The sequence below is a fragment of the Hemiscyllium ocellatum genome, chromosome 6 (assembly GCF_020745735.1).
Source record: "Hemiscyllium ocellatum isolate sHemOce1 chromosome 6, sHemOce1.pat.X.cur, whole genome shotgun sequence".
Lineage (NCBI taxonomy): Eukaryota > Metazoa > Chordata > Chondrichthyes > Orectolobiformes > Hemiscylliidae > Hemiscyllium > Hemiscyllium ocellatum.
This window is the reverse complement of record NC_083406.1, coordinates 89,975,270-89,992,302: the sequence shown is the minus strand read 5'-3', so window position 1 is coordinate 89,992,302 and position 17,033 is coordinate 89,975,270. Positions and strand designations below refer to the sequence as shown.

The 17,033-nt window shown below is 41.7% G+C and overlaps 1 protein-coding gene across 2 annotated transcripts in view; it reads left to right on the top strand.

The window, feature by feature from the left end:
* Positions 1–4,802, top strand: part of LOC132816810 (heat shock protein 105 kDa-like) — a 92,471-nt gene extending 87,669 nt beyond the window's left edge. For both annotated transcript variants that reach the window (XM_060826774.1, XM_060826773.1), the window contains 3 exons: positions 3,067–3,186; positions 3,264–3,425; positions 4,382–4,802. In XM_060826774.1, coding sequence (XP_060682757.1) covers positions 3,067–3,186; positions 3,264–3,425; positions 4,382–4,600 — 501 coding nt within the window. In that variant the 3' untranslated portion in view covers positions 4,601–4,802. The remainder of the gene's footprint in view (positions 1–3,066; positions 3,187–3,263; positions 3,426–4,381) is intronic.
* Positions 4,803–17,033: the final 12,231 nt, after the last annotated feature.

Here is a 17,033-nt window from a genome sequence, read left to right as displayed (position 1 = left end):
CAATTAGACAAAATTTAACCACTGTTCCTTGGCTTTCAATAGTTTTACCATCATCACTATTAGCGTCCTTGGGGTTGCCATTGATCAGAGACTTAGCTGGACTAATCACACAAACACTCTGGCTACAACAGCAGATCAGAGCTTAGGAATACTGTCATGAGTAACTCACACCTGACTCCCTAAAGCCTGTCCACCATCTGTAAGCCACAAGTCAGGACTGTGATGGAATACTCTCCAATTGTTTGGATGGGTTTACATCCAACAATGCTTGAAGCTTGACACCATTAGGACAAAGCAGCTCGCTTGATTGGCACCGCATCTACCCCATATGCCAAAGATGCTCAATAAACACTGCTGCTACAATCTTCAAGATACACAGCACAATTTCACTGAAGGTGCTTAGACAGCACCTTCCAAACCCATCACCACTCCCAGTTAGAAGGACAAGGATAGCAGATATGTGGGGACACCACCACCTGCAAGTTCCTCTCCAAGGCACTAACCATCCTGATTTTAAAAATTTTGCCTTTGCTGCACTGTCACTGGGTCAAAATTCTTCCTTAACAGCATTGTGAATCTACCCACAGCACATGGACTTCAGTGGTTCAAGTAGGCAGCTTAATACTATCTTCTCAAGGACAGCAAGAAGCAGCAATAAATGCTGGCCCAGCCAGCAATTTCTACAAGTGGGCAAAAAAAGTACTTATTGACTGTATTTCTGTGCTAAACAACATGTCAAAACATCAGTAATATGAGCCTGATCTTCTAGATGAAGGGGCAAAGTGCTGCAAGACAAGACAAGATAGTGCAAGGCAGGAATGCTGATGTTCAGGTCGAGTCAAAGTGAGTGAGCACTGTAGCATAGAGCGAAGAACCAGAGAAAAGGATCACTGGACCTGAAACATTAATTCTGCTTTCTCTCCATAGCATCTGCCAGACCTGAATTTTTACCAGTAATTTCTGTTTGTTTCTGATTTCCAGCAACTGCAGTTATTTTTCCTAAACCAGAGATGCAGCCTGGCCCAGTCAATGAGCTGAGTGCTTGTCCTGGTGCACACGTTATCCTTGCTGCAGATTTTTAAAAATAGATCTAGTGCTGCATTGAAGTATCAAAGTATAAGTGGATTGGACATGAGGTTCTTGAAAGCTGGCAGATGTCAGATACCATGTGTATGGAGGTTGTTTGTGTATGGGATGTTAGACGCCACTCTGGTTTCTTGGAGGGTTTATGTCAAAATTTCTCAATGGCTAATTTGTTTGGCAAGATTACAAACTGAATATTAATGTAGCGAGTTGGTTTGCTGACGATATTTGACAAGAAATGGTAAGACGATCTCGTTCGGAGCTACTCACTCCATTCTGCCACACTCTATGCTATAGCTCATGTCGCTCAGACTTCTTTAAGATTCTGCCCTGAAATCATAATTATTCCTGGGATGTTGTTTGTGTTTTCCAAGGTAGTATCAGATGCAAAGCATTTTACAATTCAACCAGAGTTTCTATGTTTTCCATCTTTAATTCTCCAAATTGTGTGGAGAGCTAACACTTACTTTAGTTGCTCTTTCTCTTTTTGAATCTGTAAAAACATTATGATCTGTTTTTATATTCTTAGCTAACTTTTTCTCATACACCAATTCTACTGCTTTTTTTTTGAATATTTGCTTGTTTTTTTGAATTGTGCTGTCCAGTCTTTTGACTTGCCACAATAAAATGACACTAAATTACATTCAAAGTAGGTGATAGATTCCCTTCTCTGAAAGGTATCAGTGAAACCACTTGGAATTGGTTAGTCATCTTTTCGGTCCCAGCCTATAAATGTCCAAATTTATTTTTAAGCTTCCCATGATTGAATTTCAGCTTGGTTGGATAGTCCAGTACTGTACACATGTTAGTGTGTGCTAAGTAGGACATTAAGTATTTCAAGGATTAACTTTGTTTTAAATAAAGGATCGCTGCATGTGCCTAATATGTCCAGGTACCTTGAAGTTTATCTATCCCAGACAGTAAAGTCTACCATGTTCTGCAATAGGGTTCAATTTCAGTGATGTAAGAAAGCGAGGATAATCTTAACCCCTCTGATCCTATAATGATTCACCTGTGACAGAAAAGGGTGAGACCTGGGGGAATTCTGGATTCGTGACATATCTGATGATGGATAACTGAACCAGAAGTACACCAGAGAAGCTTATGATGCCTGACATTAAATACGAAGGAGGAATGTTACAGAATATCAGAAGGGCAACCAGGATGGGAAACAGGGGCAGTTTAGCTGGGAACCATCAAAGTCTGATGGGCTTAAGGATGCAATTGCACAAAATTAGGCTGCAAAGGTATTGTGGCAAGCAGAGGGTGAAAGTTGACAGGAAATTTTAAAAACATAATTGCCAGACTCTTGGGTAAATTTTCAGCAATATAGATGGAAATTGAATTTAAAGGAATTGTGAGGAATGTGGGTAATTTCAAAACAACAAATTAACTGAAATGGTCTCATCACTATAATAGCGGGAATAAAGAGACCATAGAAGTTGGAAAGGTTGGGTACCAGCTATGATTATTTATAGTAGTCAAGCTTGAATGGAAGCAGGTTTGAAGATTATAAAATAACAGTGAATTTGAAGGAGAGGGCAGCATTATCAGACACCGAAAGTGAAATAATGGAGAATAAGTAATCCTGCAGCAGCTGAGGGAATAAAGGAGGGAAAATATCTAGAACAAAGAATGAAATCATAAGTTATGCCTTTAAAGAATAGGACAGTAGATAACCGAGATTAAAGACCTGAACTAGCTGGAACAGGAAAAAGTGTTCCAAATATGCGTTACTTGAAAGCACTAAGTGGAAGCTCTGGCTCCAGATAACAAAACAGGACAAGACGATTAACATAAGACAGGCCACTGTCATTTCACGATTCTTATGAAATTATAGTTGAAGTATTCTTGTTTGGTTGTAGCTTTTCAGTGCATTTCATTTGAAACATCAAAAGTAGCTGCAAAATTCTAATATAAAATTGAGCTATTTTTGTGTACAATTCCATCTTACTAAATACATTTCTTCTTTTAATTCTGCAGAAGTTAGGTACCCCAGTTCAACATCGATATCTGGAAAATGAAAAACGGCCAAAAGCCTTTGATGAGCTTAGACAAAGACTGCAATATTATGCAAAACTAATGGGAGAATCCAGGAATAATGTAAGCAAAATTTCACAAGTACAATTTATTTTTGTGAATGAAGCAGATATATGAATATTAATTTTCCTATTTTACAGATTGAAGAGTATAACCATATAGATGTTTCTGAAATGGCGAAAGTGGAAAAGGCAGTGAATGAAACAATGGAATGGATGACTAAGGCAATGGAGACACAGGCCAAACTGAATTTTGATCAAGATCCTATAATACATGCATCTGAGATTAAAGAAAAACAGAAGGTTATATCTCTTTTGTATTAAGTTGATATGTTGAAACACACTTAATATGCCTATGATCATGTAATTAGAATTTGAGGATTACAAAACAAGGTAAAGTCTGAATAAGCTTTGCACTAAATTGGATCGGAGTCAGATTTCTGACAGGCACCCAGAGAATTCTTGTACTGAAGATAGGATGCCCTGCAGATCTTGAGAAATTTTGTCTTTTGGAACTGGAATAATTCTGGCAACTTTTTTTAAATTTCTTTGCCTTTCTATACCTTTTTCTCTTTGGAATGGTGATCAAAGCAATTTCTCATTAAGAATTGATTCACCAATGACCAATGCATTTCAATTTCCAACTTGCCCTGATAATACAGACCAGGCCCTTACAGTATCTGATCAGTGATCACTCCCAAAACCTTTATTGTAATTGCATATCATTGGCTCTTTGTGCAGTTAGTCTGCATTTAATTCATCCAAAAATCTACCTGCCATGTTTCAGGCATTCTACATAACTGATGACCATCACAAATAATTGAATCAGTCATCTTTCTGTTACTATCTACTACAAATTTAAGGTCATCTCATGTTCTATAGCATTCGCAAATGTTTTCAACACCGTACATCCTGAATGTTAGTTTTTTTATAATCAGGTAGTTTTGATTTACCATTATGCCCTACCTTACTATCCCAATTCTCAATCCGTGCAGCATGGGCTTCATTATTTCTACCTGAACAAATTATTTTCCAATCTATGTCTGAGGTCAGTATCTCCCAATGATTTTCTACTGGCTCAACATGCACTTTTGAAATGTTTAATATTAAACCTAAATCTCAACAATGAGCAAATTACTAGGATTTTGATGTGATGCTTTTTATGGGCGTTTTTTTGAACGTGAAGTATACTCAAGATCAAAACATTCTTACCAACGTTGTTACTTATATTTGTTAATTTTCTTAACTTCTCTTCATAGGAGCTCGATACTATCTGTAATCCAATAGTAACTAAATCCAAGCCAAACATAGAAATTCCTAAAGAAGAAAACCACTTGAACAGAAAAACTAATTCTAAAAATGGAAGAAGGAGAGAACCAATGGAGAATGAATGCCTTGCCAAGCATTCAGAAATTCCTTCCCAAAATGGTCACTGCCATCCAGGAGAGAGCTTGACAACCAACATGGATTTGGATTGATCAGTAGAGGTGTAAAAGAAATATTTTCTCTCTACAAATTTCTTCTACTTTTTTTTTCTTTTAATGTTTCTAAATGCCCAACCTATTCATTTCTAAAAAAGCTTTTGTAACATATTTTCTTCAGTACCTAACTAGTGAAGAGTTCAGCCATTTAATATGTACAATGTGTTGGTAAATATTTAAAAACAATGGTAATGTTACATTCCTGTGGAACTGTAAATTTCTGTTAGTCATCTACAGAGCATGATGCATCAGAGTATTTTGTAAAATTATGCTCCATCAATCTGGGTATTTAAAGCATGAAGTTCTAACTTGTGCATGTTTCAGCAGTAGTTGGGCATATGTATATATTTGTTGTTTTGATTTTCTTCATTTGTGCAGTATTAAGATGAAGATGGGACCCAAATAATTAGAATAAATTGAGTAAATATTGAGCAGATTAAGCTGTGTATTACTTTCTACTAGAGATTAAAACATTCAGCATTAGAATTCGGGGGAAAATGTCCTTAATAAAACAATAAATGTCTTAATTGTTTTATCAATCGTTTGAAAGTAATTTAGAAAATCAGTTCTTTAAAATGAATTTCACATGAGTCTTTTCAAATGGTTTATTTTGAGCTAGTTTTTTTTTCATTCATGCATGAGATGTGGACGATGCTGGCTAGGCTAGCATTTATTGCCCATCCCTAATCTCCTTTTGAGGAGGTAATGATAAGCTGTTGCCTTGAACTTCTGCAGTCCCTGAGGTGGAGGTACACCCACAATATTCTCAAGGAGGGCGTTCCGGCCTCCGGAGCAACTCAGCCACCATTTGCCATGAAGCTGGTGCAGCTACCATCCCCGCAGCAATCGATGACATCACTCTCTTCACCCCCCCGCCAATTGTGGTCGCTTACACAGCTACTTCCGCCTCTCATGATATCACATGGACCACGCGCAACATTACTTCCACCCCTTATGTCATCACTGACATCACATGTTCAGCGTCTTGTGCTCCCCCTACTGCTGTGTTCACCACCACTTCCACTCCCACGAACGCCACTCACCTGCATACTGCCGACACCCCCCCCCCCCCCCCCCCCCACAGATTCCACTGTCACCATCCCTGCTCCCTAGAACCCTGAGGGGGACATCACCCCTGCTCATGACTCCACCTCCATTCTCCCTACCACCACGCCCCTCCAGTTACAGACTCCGTCCCCACTCCAGCTCTACACCACACCAGGTCCTAGCTCCTAATCCTGCCGAGCTTTCACCATCCCCACCAGACCTTCTCCTCACTAAGGACGAACGATCAGTCTTCAGCAAAGGCCTTACCTTTATCTCCCTCTGACGATGCATCAATGAATTCAATACGTATCGTGGCGTCGAACAGTTCTTCCACCACTTCCGCTCCAAGCTTATGTTTTTCGATATGGACTCCCACCCACCTTCCAAGGACCCCTTCGCTCGCCTCCAACCCACCTGGACACCCTGTGCTGACCTATTATCTGCACCAGGTGTCTTTATTTCCAACTGCTGCTGAGACATTAACCACCTCAACCTGTCTATCCCCACTCCACCTCTCACCCTCAATGCACAGCTCTCCACTCCCTCTGCTCCAAAGCTAACCTCACCATCAAACCAGCAGATAAAGGGGGTGCAATGGTAGTTTGGCGCATTGACCTCTACACCGCTGAAGCCAGACACCAACTCGGAGACACCCCCTCCTACCGCTCCCTCAACCTTGACCCCAACCCCCCATCACCAAACCATCGTCTCCCAGACCACACACAACCTCAACGCCTCAGGAGATCTCCCACCCACAGTTTCCAATCTCGTAGTGTGGGAACCTCGCACCGCCTGATTCTACTTCGCTCCCAAGATCCACAAGCCTGACCACCCTGGTCGACCCATTGTCACAGCCTGATCCTGCCCCACTGAACTCATCTCCACCTATCTTGATACTGTCCAATCACCCCTAGTGCAGGAACTTCCCACATACTTTCGAGACACCACCCACGCCCACCATCTCCTCTAAGACTTTTGTTTCCCCAGCCCCCAAAGCCTCATATTCACCATGGACATTCAGTCCCTCTACATCCTTATCCACCATAACCAGGGCCTCCAAGCCCTCCATTTTTTGCCTCTCCCAACATCCCCAACAGTATCCTTCCACTGACACACTCATTCGTTTGGCGGAACTGGTCCTCACCCTTAACAATTTCTCCTTCGAATCCTCCCACTTACTCCAAATGAAAGAGGTAGGCCATGACATGTGCATGGGCCTCAGCTATGCTTGTCTCTTTGTCGGCTAATAAGAACAGTCCATCTTCCGTAGTTAAATTGGCACCACTCCCCACCTCTTTCTCCGCTATATTGATGACTGCATCAGTGCCACCTCGTGCTCCCGCGAGGAGATTGAGCAGTCCATCAACTTCACCAACACATTCCACGCCGACCTTAAATTCACCTGGACCATCTCTGATACCTCCCTCCCCTTCCTGGACCTCTCCATCTCCATCAATGACGACTGACTTGACACTGACATTTTTAACAAACCCACCGACTCTCTCAGCTACCAGGATTACACCTCTTCCCACCCTACCTCCTGCAAAAATACCATCCCGTATTCCCAATTCCTCTGCCTCCAACGTATCTGCTCCCAGAATGACCAGTTCCACCACAGAACACACCAGATGGCCTCCTTTAAAGACAGCAATTTCCCTTCCTCTGTGGTTGAAGATGCCCTCCAATGCATCTCATCCATGTCCCACACCTCTGTCCTCAAACCACATCCCTCCAACCTCAACAAGGACAGAACCCCTCTGATCCTCACCTTCCACCCTACCAACCTTTGCATAAACCGCAACATCCATCAACATTTCCGCCACCTCCAAACAAACCGCACCACCAGAGATATATTTCCCTCCCCGCCCCTTTCCGTTTTCCACAAAGAGAGTTTCCTCCGTGACTACCTGGTCAGATCCACATTCCCCCAACAACCCAACCTCCCCTCCTGGAACCTTCCCCTGCCATTGCAAGAATTGCAAACTCTGCGCCCACACCTCCCCCCTCACCTCCAAGGCCTCAAAGGAGCCTTCCACATCCATCAAAATTTCACCTGCACATTCACCAATGTCATTTACTGTATCCGTTGCTTCCGATGCGGTCTCCTTTACATTGGAGAGATTGAACGCCTTCTCACAGAGTGCTTAAGGTAAGATCTCCGGGACACCTGTACCAATCAACCCTACCGTCCCGTGGCCCAACATTTCAACTCCCCCTCCCACTCTGCTGAAGACATGCAGGTCCTCGGCCTCCTCACCCCCACTCCCTCAACACCTGGAGGAAGAACATCTTCCACCTCGGAACACTTCAACCCCAGGGCATCAATGTGGACTTTACCAGTTTCCTCATTTCCCCTCTCCCCACCTTAGCCCAGTTCCAACATTCCAGCTCAGCACCATCCTCATGACCTATCCTACCTGCCAATCTTCCTTCCACCTATCCGCTCCACCCTCCTCTCCAGCCTGTCACCTTCATCCCCACCTCCATCCACCCTATGTACTCTTGGCTACCTTTTCCCCAGCCCCACCCCCCTCCCATTTATCTCTCTATCCCAGAAGTTCCCTGCCTTCATTCCTGATGAAGGGCTTTTGCCCGAAACCGATTTTTTTTTCCTGTTTCTCGGATGTTGCCTGACCAGCTGTGCTTTTTCAGCACCATTCTAATGTAGTTCTGAGATTTTGACCCCGCAACAGTGAAGGATGGTGGTATAGATTAGATTACTTACAGTGTAGAAACAGGCCCTTCGGCCCAACAAGTCCACACCGACCCGCCGAAGCGCAACCCACCCATTAAATCAGGTTGGCGTGGAGGGAAACATGCAGTAGTGGTCTTCCCATGCATCTGCTACTTGTATTCTACTGAGTGGTGAAGTTCATGTGCTTGGAAACCTCTGTTGGAGTAACCTCCTGAGTACTTCTTTCAAGGCTTCTGTAGCTAGGGTGCTGGTTGTTGTGTTTGTGGGTATGTTCACCGAGCTGGGAGCTTCTTTCTTTGGATGTGTGTCGCTGGCTAAACAAGCATTGTTGCCTATCCCTAATTCCTCAAAGAGAGTTACAAGTCAACTACACAGCAGTTCTTTCCACTGTTAAATCAGATGGGTTTTTACATCATTCCAAAGTGATTATATAGTCTCCGTTAGGACACTTTTTTTTATTGCGCATATATATTGATTTTGAAATTCCACCACGTGACATGGAATGATGTCAATTGACGTCCCAAGAGCTAATCCAATGACATTGTCACAACACTGCCTCCCCTGCTGCAGTGCATCTCGTAGATGACATGTACTGTTTTGTATGCCATTTGTACACCCATTATATATGTCCTTACTTTGTCTCTTTATCATGAAGTAATTGAAATCAACGTTCTGGCAGATCAGTTGCCTGTTAAACCTTCCAAAAATGAGCCCAATTATATGCAGATTTTTAAATTCCTGGTGCATCTGTTGCTACTTCATGATGTTCAAAAATGGTCTAAAATGCCAGCTTACTGTAGGTAACAAACCATTAATAAAATGTATTTATATTTATTAATTTGTGGGATGTGGACATCACTGGCTGGCCTGCATTTATTGCCCATCTCTATTTGCCCTTGAAAAAGCCTTCTTGAATCACGATGAGCAGGTGCCAGTGCTAGACTGGGGTGGACAAAGTTAAAAATCACACAACACCAGATTATAGTCCAACAGGTTTATTTGGAAGTACTAGCTTTTGGAATGCTGCTCCTTCATCAGGTAGCTAGTGGGGCAAAATCATAAGACACAAAATTTATAGCACAAGATCATAGTGTCATGCAAGTTTTACAATATATTGAACAAACCTATTTGCTGTTTAGAATGAGCTGCAGGTTTTTATTCACTGATAAGTAAATTCCAGAACGTCTTTCAAGTCATATTCCCAAGATAACTTAAGGTTTTATAAAAAAAAGTGACATCTCTGCTCAAGCAGTGCATTTAAAGGTGTGAGGTGAGAGTCTGTCTGTATTCCGATCTTGAGTCAGATTGGTTCAGTTTCCAGAGTAAGCACTTATAAAATGTCACATGGACTGACTGCCTGCAGATTGTGTGCTTTTTGAACAAAATAGAATGTATCTGCAAATACAGTTCAGCAAGTGCGAATTCATCCCATAGACGTACGTGTGTGTGTGTGTGTGTGTGTGTGTGTGTGTGCGCGCGCGCGCGCGCGCATGTGAGAGAGAGAGTGTGCACATGAGTGTGAGTGAGTCTAAGCCTGTGAGAGGGTGGTATGGGGATTGTATGTGTGTGTCTGAGAGAGCACGTGTATGAGGGAGAGTCTGCATAACTACAATTATGTAAGTGTGTGTGAGAAAGAGAGCGTGTATAGTGTAGTGGGGTCACCTGTAGTGTGACATGAACCCAAGGTCAGGGTTGAGGCCATCCTCATGGGTACCAAACTTGGCTATCAGCCTTTGTTCGGCCACTCTGCATTGTTGCATATCCTGAAGTCTGCCTTGAAAACCTTCTTGAACCTCAGCAGGCCTCATGCTGTAGGTTAACACACAACTGCAGTGCATCTTTGTAAATAGGACACATTGCTGCTACTGAGCAGTGGTGGTGGAGTGAGTGGAAGCTTGTAATGTGCCAATCAAGTGGGCTGCTTTGTCTTTGGTATCAAGCTTCTTGAGTGTTATTGGAGTAGCACCCATCCAGGCAAGTGGGGAACATTCCATCACACTCCTGATTGTAAGAGAAAATGCTGGAAAATCTGGCAGCATCTGTAAGGAGAGAAAAGGGCTGACGTTTCGAGTCTAACTGACCGTTTGTCACTCCTGACTGTACCTTGTCAATGATGGACACGCTTTGGGGAGTCAGGAGGCGTGTTACTCACTACAGTCTTCTAGTCTCTGACCTGCTGTCATAGCCAGTGTTTATAAAGCTAGTTCAGTTAAATTTCTAGCGAATTCTAACCTCCAGGATTTTGATAGTGGAGGATTCAGTGATGGTAACGAGTGAATGTCATGGGACAATGCTTAAATTGTCCCTTAACTGAGATGTTTGTACAGTGGTATTTGTGTGGTACGAATGTTATTTGCCACTTGTCAGTCCAAACTTTGATATTGTGCAGATCTTTATGCATTTTGACATGGACTGCTTCAGTATCTGAGGAGTTGTGAATTCATTATGTATTCATCACCAAACTTCCCAATTCTGACCTTATGATGGAGGGAAGGTCATAGATTAAGTAGCTGAAGATGGTTAAGCCTAGGACACTACCCTGAGGAACTCCTGCAGAGATGTCCTAGTGCTGAGATGACTGCCCTCCCAACAAACATGGCCATCTTCCTGTGTGTCAATTAATACTCTAACCACCAGAGAATCTGTCCCCGGATTCCCATTGATTCCAGTTTTGCCAGGCTCCTTGATGCCACACTCGGTTGAATTCTGTCTTGATGTCAAGAGCTGTCGCTCACCCTCACCTCTGGAATAGCTCTTTTGTTCATGTTTGAATCAAGGTTGCAGTGAGATCAGAAGCTGTGTGGTCCTAGCAGAACCCAAACTGGGCAGCATTTGTCATTTATTGAGAGGAATGGAACACCAAAGTAAGGATGTTGTGCTTTAGTTCTATAGCATGAAGGTGCCGGTGTTTGACCTTGGGTGAACGAAGTCAGAAGTCACACGACACTGGGTTATAGACAAAAGGGTTTATTTGAAATCCAAAGCTTTCACAGCACTGCTCCTTCATCAGGAGAAGTTAAAGGGAAGCAGACAGGCACAGAAGTTATAGGTAGCGAGATCAAAAGATAGTACAAATGTGAGTTGAGTGTCAACAGGCTGAATTAACAAGTTAAACCCTTGGCATGTGACTTTTATACCTAATCGTGTTATTTCCAGGTAAAAACAATGACTGCAGATGCTGGAAACCAGATTCTGGATCAGTGGTGCTGGAAGAGCACAGCAGTTCAGGCAACATCCAACGAGCAGCGAAATCGACGTTTCGGGCAAAAGCCCTTCATCAGGAATAAAGGCAGTGAGCCTGAAGCGTGGAGAGATAAGCTAGAGGAGGGTGGGGGTGGGGAGAGAGTAGCATAGAGTAGCCATTTCGTCTGTCTCCAGCACCATCTTATTTTTATTTTTTTGTAATTATCTATTTGCCTCAATTAATCGGATTATGGCTCATCCCTTCACTTGCTGTTCAATTTTGATACTTTACTCACACCGTCTGACATTTTTGATCACCTGCAGAGACAAGTTATTCAGCCTGTCAACACTCCACTCATACCATTTGTACTACCTTTGATTCCTCTGCCTATAAATTCTGTGCCTGTGTGGCTTCCCGTCTTCACTTCACCTGATGAAGGAGCAGTGCTCCAAAAATGTGTGATTTCAAATAAACGTGTTGGACTACAACCTGGTGTCATGTGACTTCTGACCTTTAGTTCTATGGGTCATTGGTGAGACCAAACCTTGAATACTGTCTGCATTCAGATGTCCTTATTGAAGGGTGTAAATGTGTTCGATGCAGTTCAGTGGAGATTTACTAGATCGCTGCTTGGCATAAGTGGGTTGTCTTATGAAGAAAGGTTGGACAGATTGAGCTTGTACTGACCAGAGTTTGGAAGTGTGAGGGGTGATTTGATTGAAGTTTGAAAGATTCTGAATGGTCTTAACAAGGTGGACGTGGCAGGATGTTAATTCTTGTGGGTGAATCCAGAACTAGGGGACATTGCTTAAAGACATAGGCCACCTTTTCTTTGGTCAAGGATGAAGAACTTTTTTTCTCTCTGAGGATTGCCTCAGGAGGTGGGATAATTAAATATCTTTAAGGTGTAAATTGATTGTTGTTAGGAAGGAAGTCAAATGTTGTCAGGAATACATGACTAAGTGGAATTCAAATGTTGTCAGGAATAGATGGCTAAGTGGAATTTGGAACATGGAAAGATAAGCAATAGTCTTATTGAATGGAGGGACATGTTTGAACAGCCTAATGACCTTTTTCTGCTCCTAATTCATATATTCATAACTTCAAATCTCTGTGGCTTGAGATCTTGCTGCAGCAAGTCATACTCATCTACCCAGTGCCTTTAAGGGAAGGGAGTGGCAATGTTACTGGTCTAGTCATCCAGAATGTCAGACTTATATTCTGGGGATATGGATTCAAAACCCACTGTGGCATATGGTGAAATTTGAATTCATTAAAATCTGAAATTAAAAGCTCTCATCTAATTGCAACCGCATGTGAAAATCTGTAAAAATCTTTCTGATTCACTAATATCCTTTTAAGAAAGGAAATCTGTGGTTCTTTCATGGTCTGGCCTACACGTGACTCCAGACCCACAGCAAGGTGGTTGACTCTTACCAGCTAGGCAATTAGGATGTACAATAAATGCTGGCCCAGCCAGCAACACTAACTTCCCATGAATGAGTAATAAAAAAAAGACTGCAGGGATTATATAAAGTGGCTATAGCAATGATTATAAATTGTCTAACTATAGCCAATATTGAGAAACATATTCGTGTTATTTTTTTTTAAATGAAATTATATTTTAATTTCTAAAACCACAAAATCATACAACATTAACAGTAAAATTTACCCACCTAACATGCTTCGAATATTTGGATGTGAATATAGGAGGTATAGTTAGGAAATTTGTAGATGACTGATCAGATGGGCCAATGTGTCAAGGAGTGGCAGATGGGGTTTAATTTAGATAAATGTGAGATGCTGCATTTAAAAAGGTAAATCAGGGCAGCACTTATACATTGAATGGTAAGATCCCAGGTAGTGTCACTGAATAAAGAGACTTTCGAGTGCAGGTTCATAGCTCCTTGAAAGTGGATTTGCAGGTAGATGGCATAGTGAAGAAAGCGTTTGGTATGCTTTCCTTTATTGGTCAGAGCATTGAATATAGAAGTTGTGGTCATGTCGCAGCTGAGAAGGACACTGGTTAGGCCACTTTTGGAATAAATTCTAGTCTCCCTCCTATTGGAAGGATGTTGTGAAACTTGAAAGGGTTCAGAAAATATTTACAAGGATGTTGCTGGGGTTGGAGGGAGAGGCAGAATAAGCTGGGTCTGTTCTCCTTGGAGCATCAGAGACTGGCTGAGAGCTGACCTTAGGGCATGAAGGGCATGGATAGGGTAAATAGACATAGTCTTTTCCCTGGGCTGAGGGATCCCAGAACTAGAGGATGTTGGTTTAGGTTGAGAGGGGAAACATTTTAAAGGGATCTAAGGGGCAACGTTTTCACACAGAGAGTGCTGCATGTATGGATGAGCTGCCAGAGAAAGTGGCAGAGGCTGGTACAATTTGAAAGGGTATGTGAATAAGAAGGGTTTTGAGGGATATGGGCCAAGTGCTGATAACTAGGACTAGATTAGTTTAGGATATCTGGTCAACTTGGACAAATTGGAACAAAAGGTCTGTTTCTGTGCTGTACATCTCCATGATTCTCTGATTAATACATGACAAAAATAAATCCTGAGACAAATCAGTTGAATGAATTCTCACCCTATGTACTGTACAATTGCTCTTTAGGAAAACCAATATCAAAATCATAATATATAATTGATGTACACTGTATCTTAAATTTGTCTAAATTGTTGCAAATATTGTACACATAGAAAACCATATTCCTTAAAAGCGAAGCAGTCAAACATCAGGTGTATTCCAGAACTGTTAACATGTGCCACACTGTAGGAACCTGCCCACTTATGATTTGGTTCCAGTGAAATCCTATGCTTGAGCAATCCCCTATATTTGTGAGCCATGATACCAATGGAACACTATCACCTTCTGGTTTTAAACGTGGAAAGAACTCAGAACTGCACCAGAGCAGATAGTTAGAATGGGTTTGTGATGTGTGTAGGATGTTATTCGAAGAATGAAGAAAATTTCTTCACACATTCAAATTAACTTCATTATTCTGTATCCTTCAATGTAAAGTAAAAGACATGCCAAAGTTGTGCCAATTTCAGAGCTGTAGAAGTTGAGCTGGCTTTTTCCAAGTGTTGCTCATAAACTAGATCTGAAAATATCATGCAGAGTACTGAGCACATTTAAAGAGAAGTCTTTGATAAATATGTGAGAAGGACTCCCATTAAAAAAGAGTAAGGGAGGCTCAGGAATCAGTAGCAAAACCACCAAAATGTCACGTACTGAGCCTACTAGCCAAAACATAGCAATGAAAATTCTACTCCACCAGCCATTTCATCGTATGCTACTTCATCACTGACATAAACAAAGGTAGCTTCCATCAGAGTCTGAACTGCCAAGAAACACAGTTCCCAACGTTAGGTTGTGTGATCAGAATGAATTGTGACAGTTTTGGTCATATTATAAAAAATAATTGCAGTTCTTACAACTTTATACAATCTTCTGTAACATAACAATTTATGAGCACAATGATTGAACAAACAAAACTGGCACCTGAAAGATGAAATGTAAACAGGTTTGTGTAATGGACTAGCAGAAGTAAGTAAAATAAAAAGAGCCCACAATTACATTAATGTAATAAAATATCTCAGCTGATTCATTTTAAGAAGCAAAAATAGAGCATGAGCTGATCGTATGGTCAAAAGGATATGTTCTAAGGAAATCTCTAAAGTGGGAATAAAAGTTTTATGAGGTTTAGAGGAAATACTCTGGATTTCCTTACAAATTGAGGTACAAAACTAAGGTTGTCATTGTCAACCATCAGAAAACACTGGTTCAGCCTCACCTAGTCCTTTCTTGGACACCATATTTGCAGGAAAGATGAGGACTTTAGTAAGGCTGAATAGATTAGAAACTAGGGCCATTATTATTAGAGAAGGTTGAAAAGAGATTTGAAAAATTTTCAAAATCATGAAGGATCTGGACTGAATTTATCGGAAAAATAGTGGGATACAAAGAATGCTAAAAAGGTTAACACTTAGCAATTAAGCTGAAAATGTACTGAATTATAATACACTTGATTATTGCCAATGGTGATTTTCCATTGACAGAAGTGTAAAGAATCAGAAGGCACAATTTTGTATGAATTACAAAATAATCAAGTGCCAAATGAGGTAAAACAAGTTTCAAGCAGCATGTAGTTTGGATCTGAAATACACTGGAAGGTGGACACAGAGTCAATTGTTGCTTTCAAAGAGGAATTAAATAATCATCTAGAAATAAAAATTATGGTGCTACTGGATAATGGTGTCCATGCAGTGTTGTTGTTTTATATACACACACACACACATACACAATATGCTAAATGGTCTTCTGGAGTGATTGCTAGATGATGCTATATTGGATTTGAAATGGTTGGAGACTTGGCCACGAAAGTGAATTGGCCATGCTAAATTGCTCATATTATTCAGGGATGTGTAGGTTATGTGCATTAGTCAGGGGTACAGTGGGCGGCATGGAAACACAGTGGTTAGCACTGCTGCCTCACAGCGCCTGAGACCCAGGTTCAATTCTCAACTCAGGCGACTGTGTGGAGTTTGCACGTTCTCCCCGCGTCTGCGTGAGTTTCTTCCGGGTGCTCCGGTTTCCTCCCACAGTCCAAAGATGTGCGGGTCAGGTGAATTGGCCATGCTAAATTGCCCGTAGTGTTAGGTAAGGGGTAAATGTAGGGGTATGGGTGGGTTGCGCTTCGGCGGGTCGGTGTGGACTTGTTGGGCCGAAGGGCCTGTTTCCACACTGTAAGTAATCTAATCTAAAAGTAATGGCAAATGGGTAGGATATACATGGAAGAATCAGAGGAAGGTAGATCGCAGGGATGAGGTGATAGATGATTTATAAAACAAAGTACAAGTTTTATTAGTTTACTGCATTGAATATAAATATTCTCCCTCATCCTTCTAAATTCCATCGAGTATAGATCCAGATGGTCTGCATATAGGTCGAACAGTTTGGATGTATTGGATGTAACATTATGTCAGTGAGTTATGCAGCAAGGAGAGGCAGCTGACTGATCTGGAGTATGCAAGGTGGAAAACATTTTGTGAAACACCAGAATGAACGAAGTTTGGAGATCCATTAGAGAGCAGGACTGAGAAATGTTGTAGAGTAGAAAAGGATGATAGAGATTAAGACTTAACAAGTTAAAAATGCACTGAGAAATAATGAGCTAATAGACATATGATGCAAGCCATGATGGGTCCAGTGGAAGATACTAGAATTCAGCCAAAGGGAGTCATGCAGATATATCCAGGAAGTAGCTGAGCTGAGACAACAGCAGTGGAAGGATTTGGTAACACAAGAATGTTGATTAGGGTGTGGTAACAGGCAAGTGGAAATTGCAAAAGGGAGGAGGAGAAATAAAAACAGAAGAGGCTTAGGAAGATATGGGGAAACTGCAAAGAGACCAATTAGCAGCCACCTAGGTCAAGGACACACATATCTTGTACAGCCAACACTACATGATTGTGCACAGCAATTATAGCTTTGGGTAA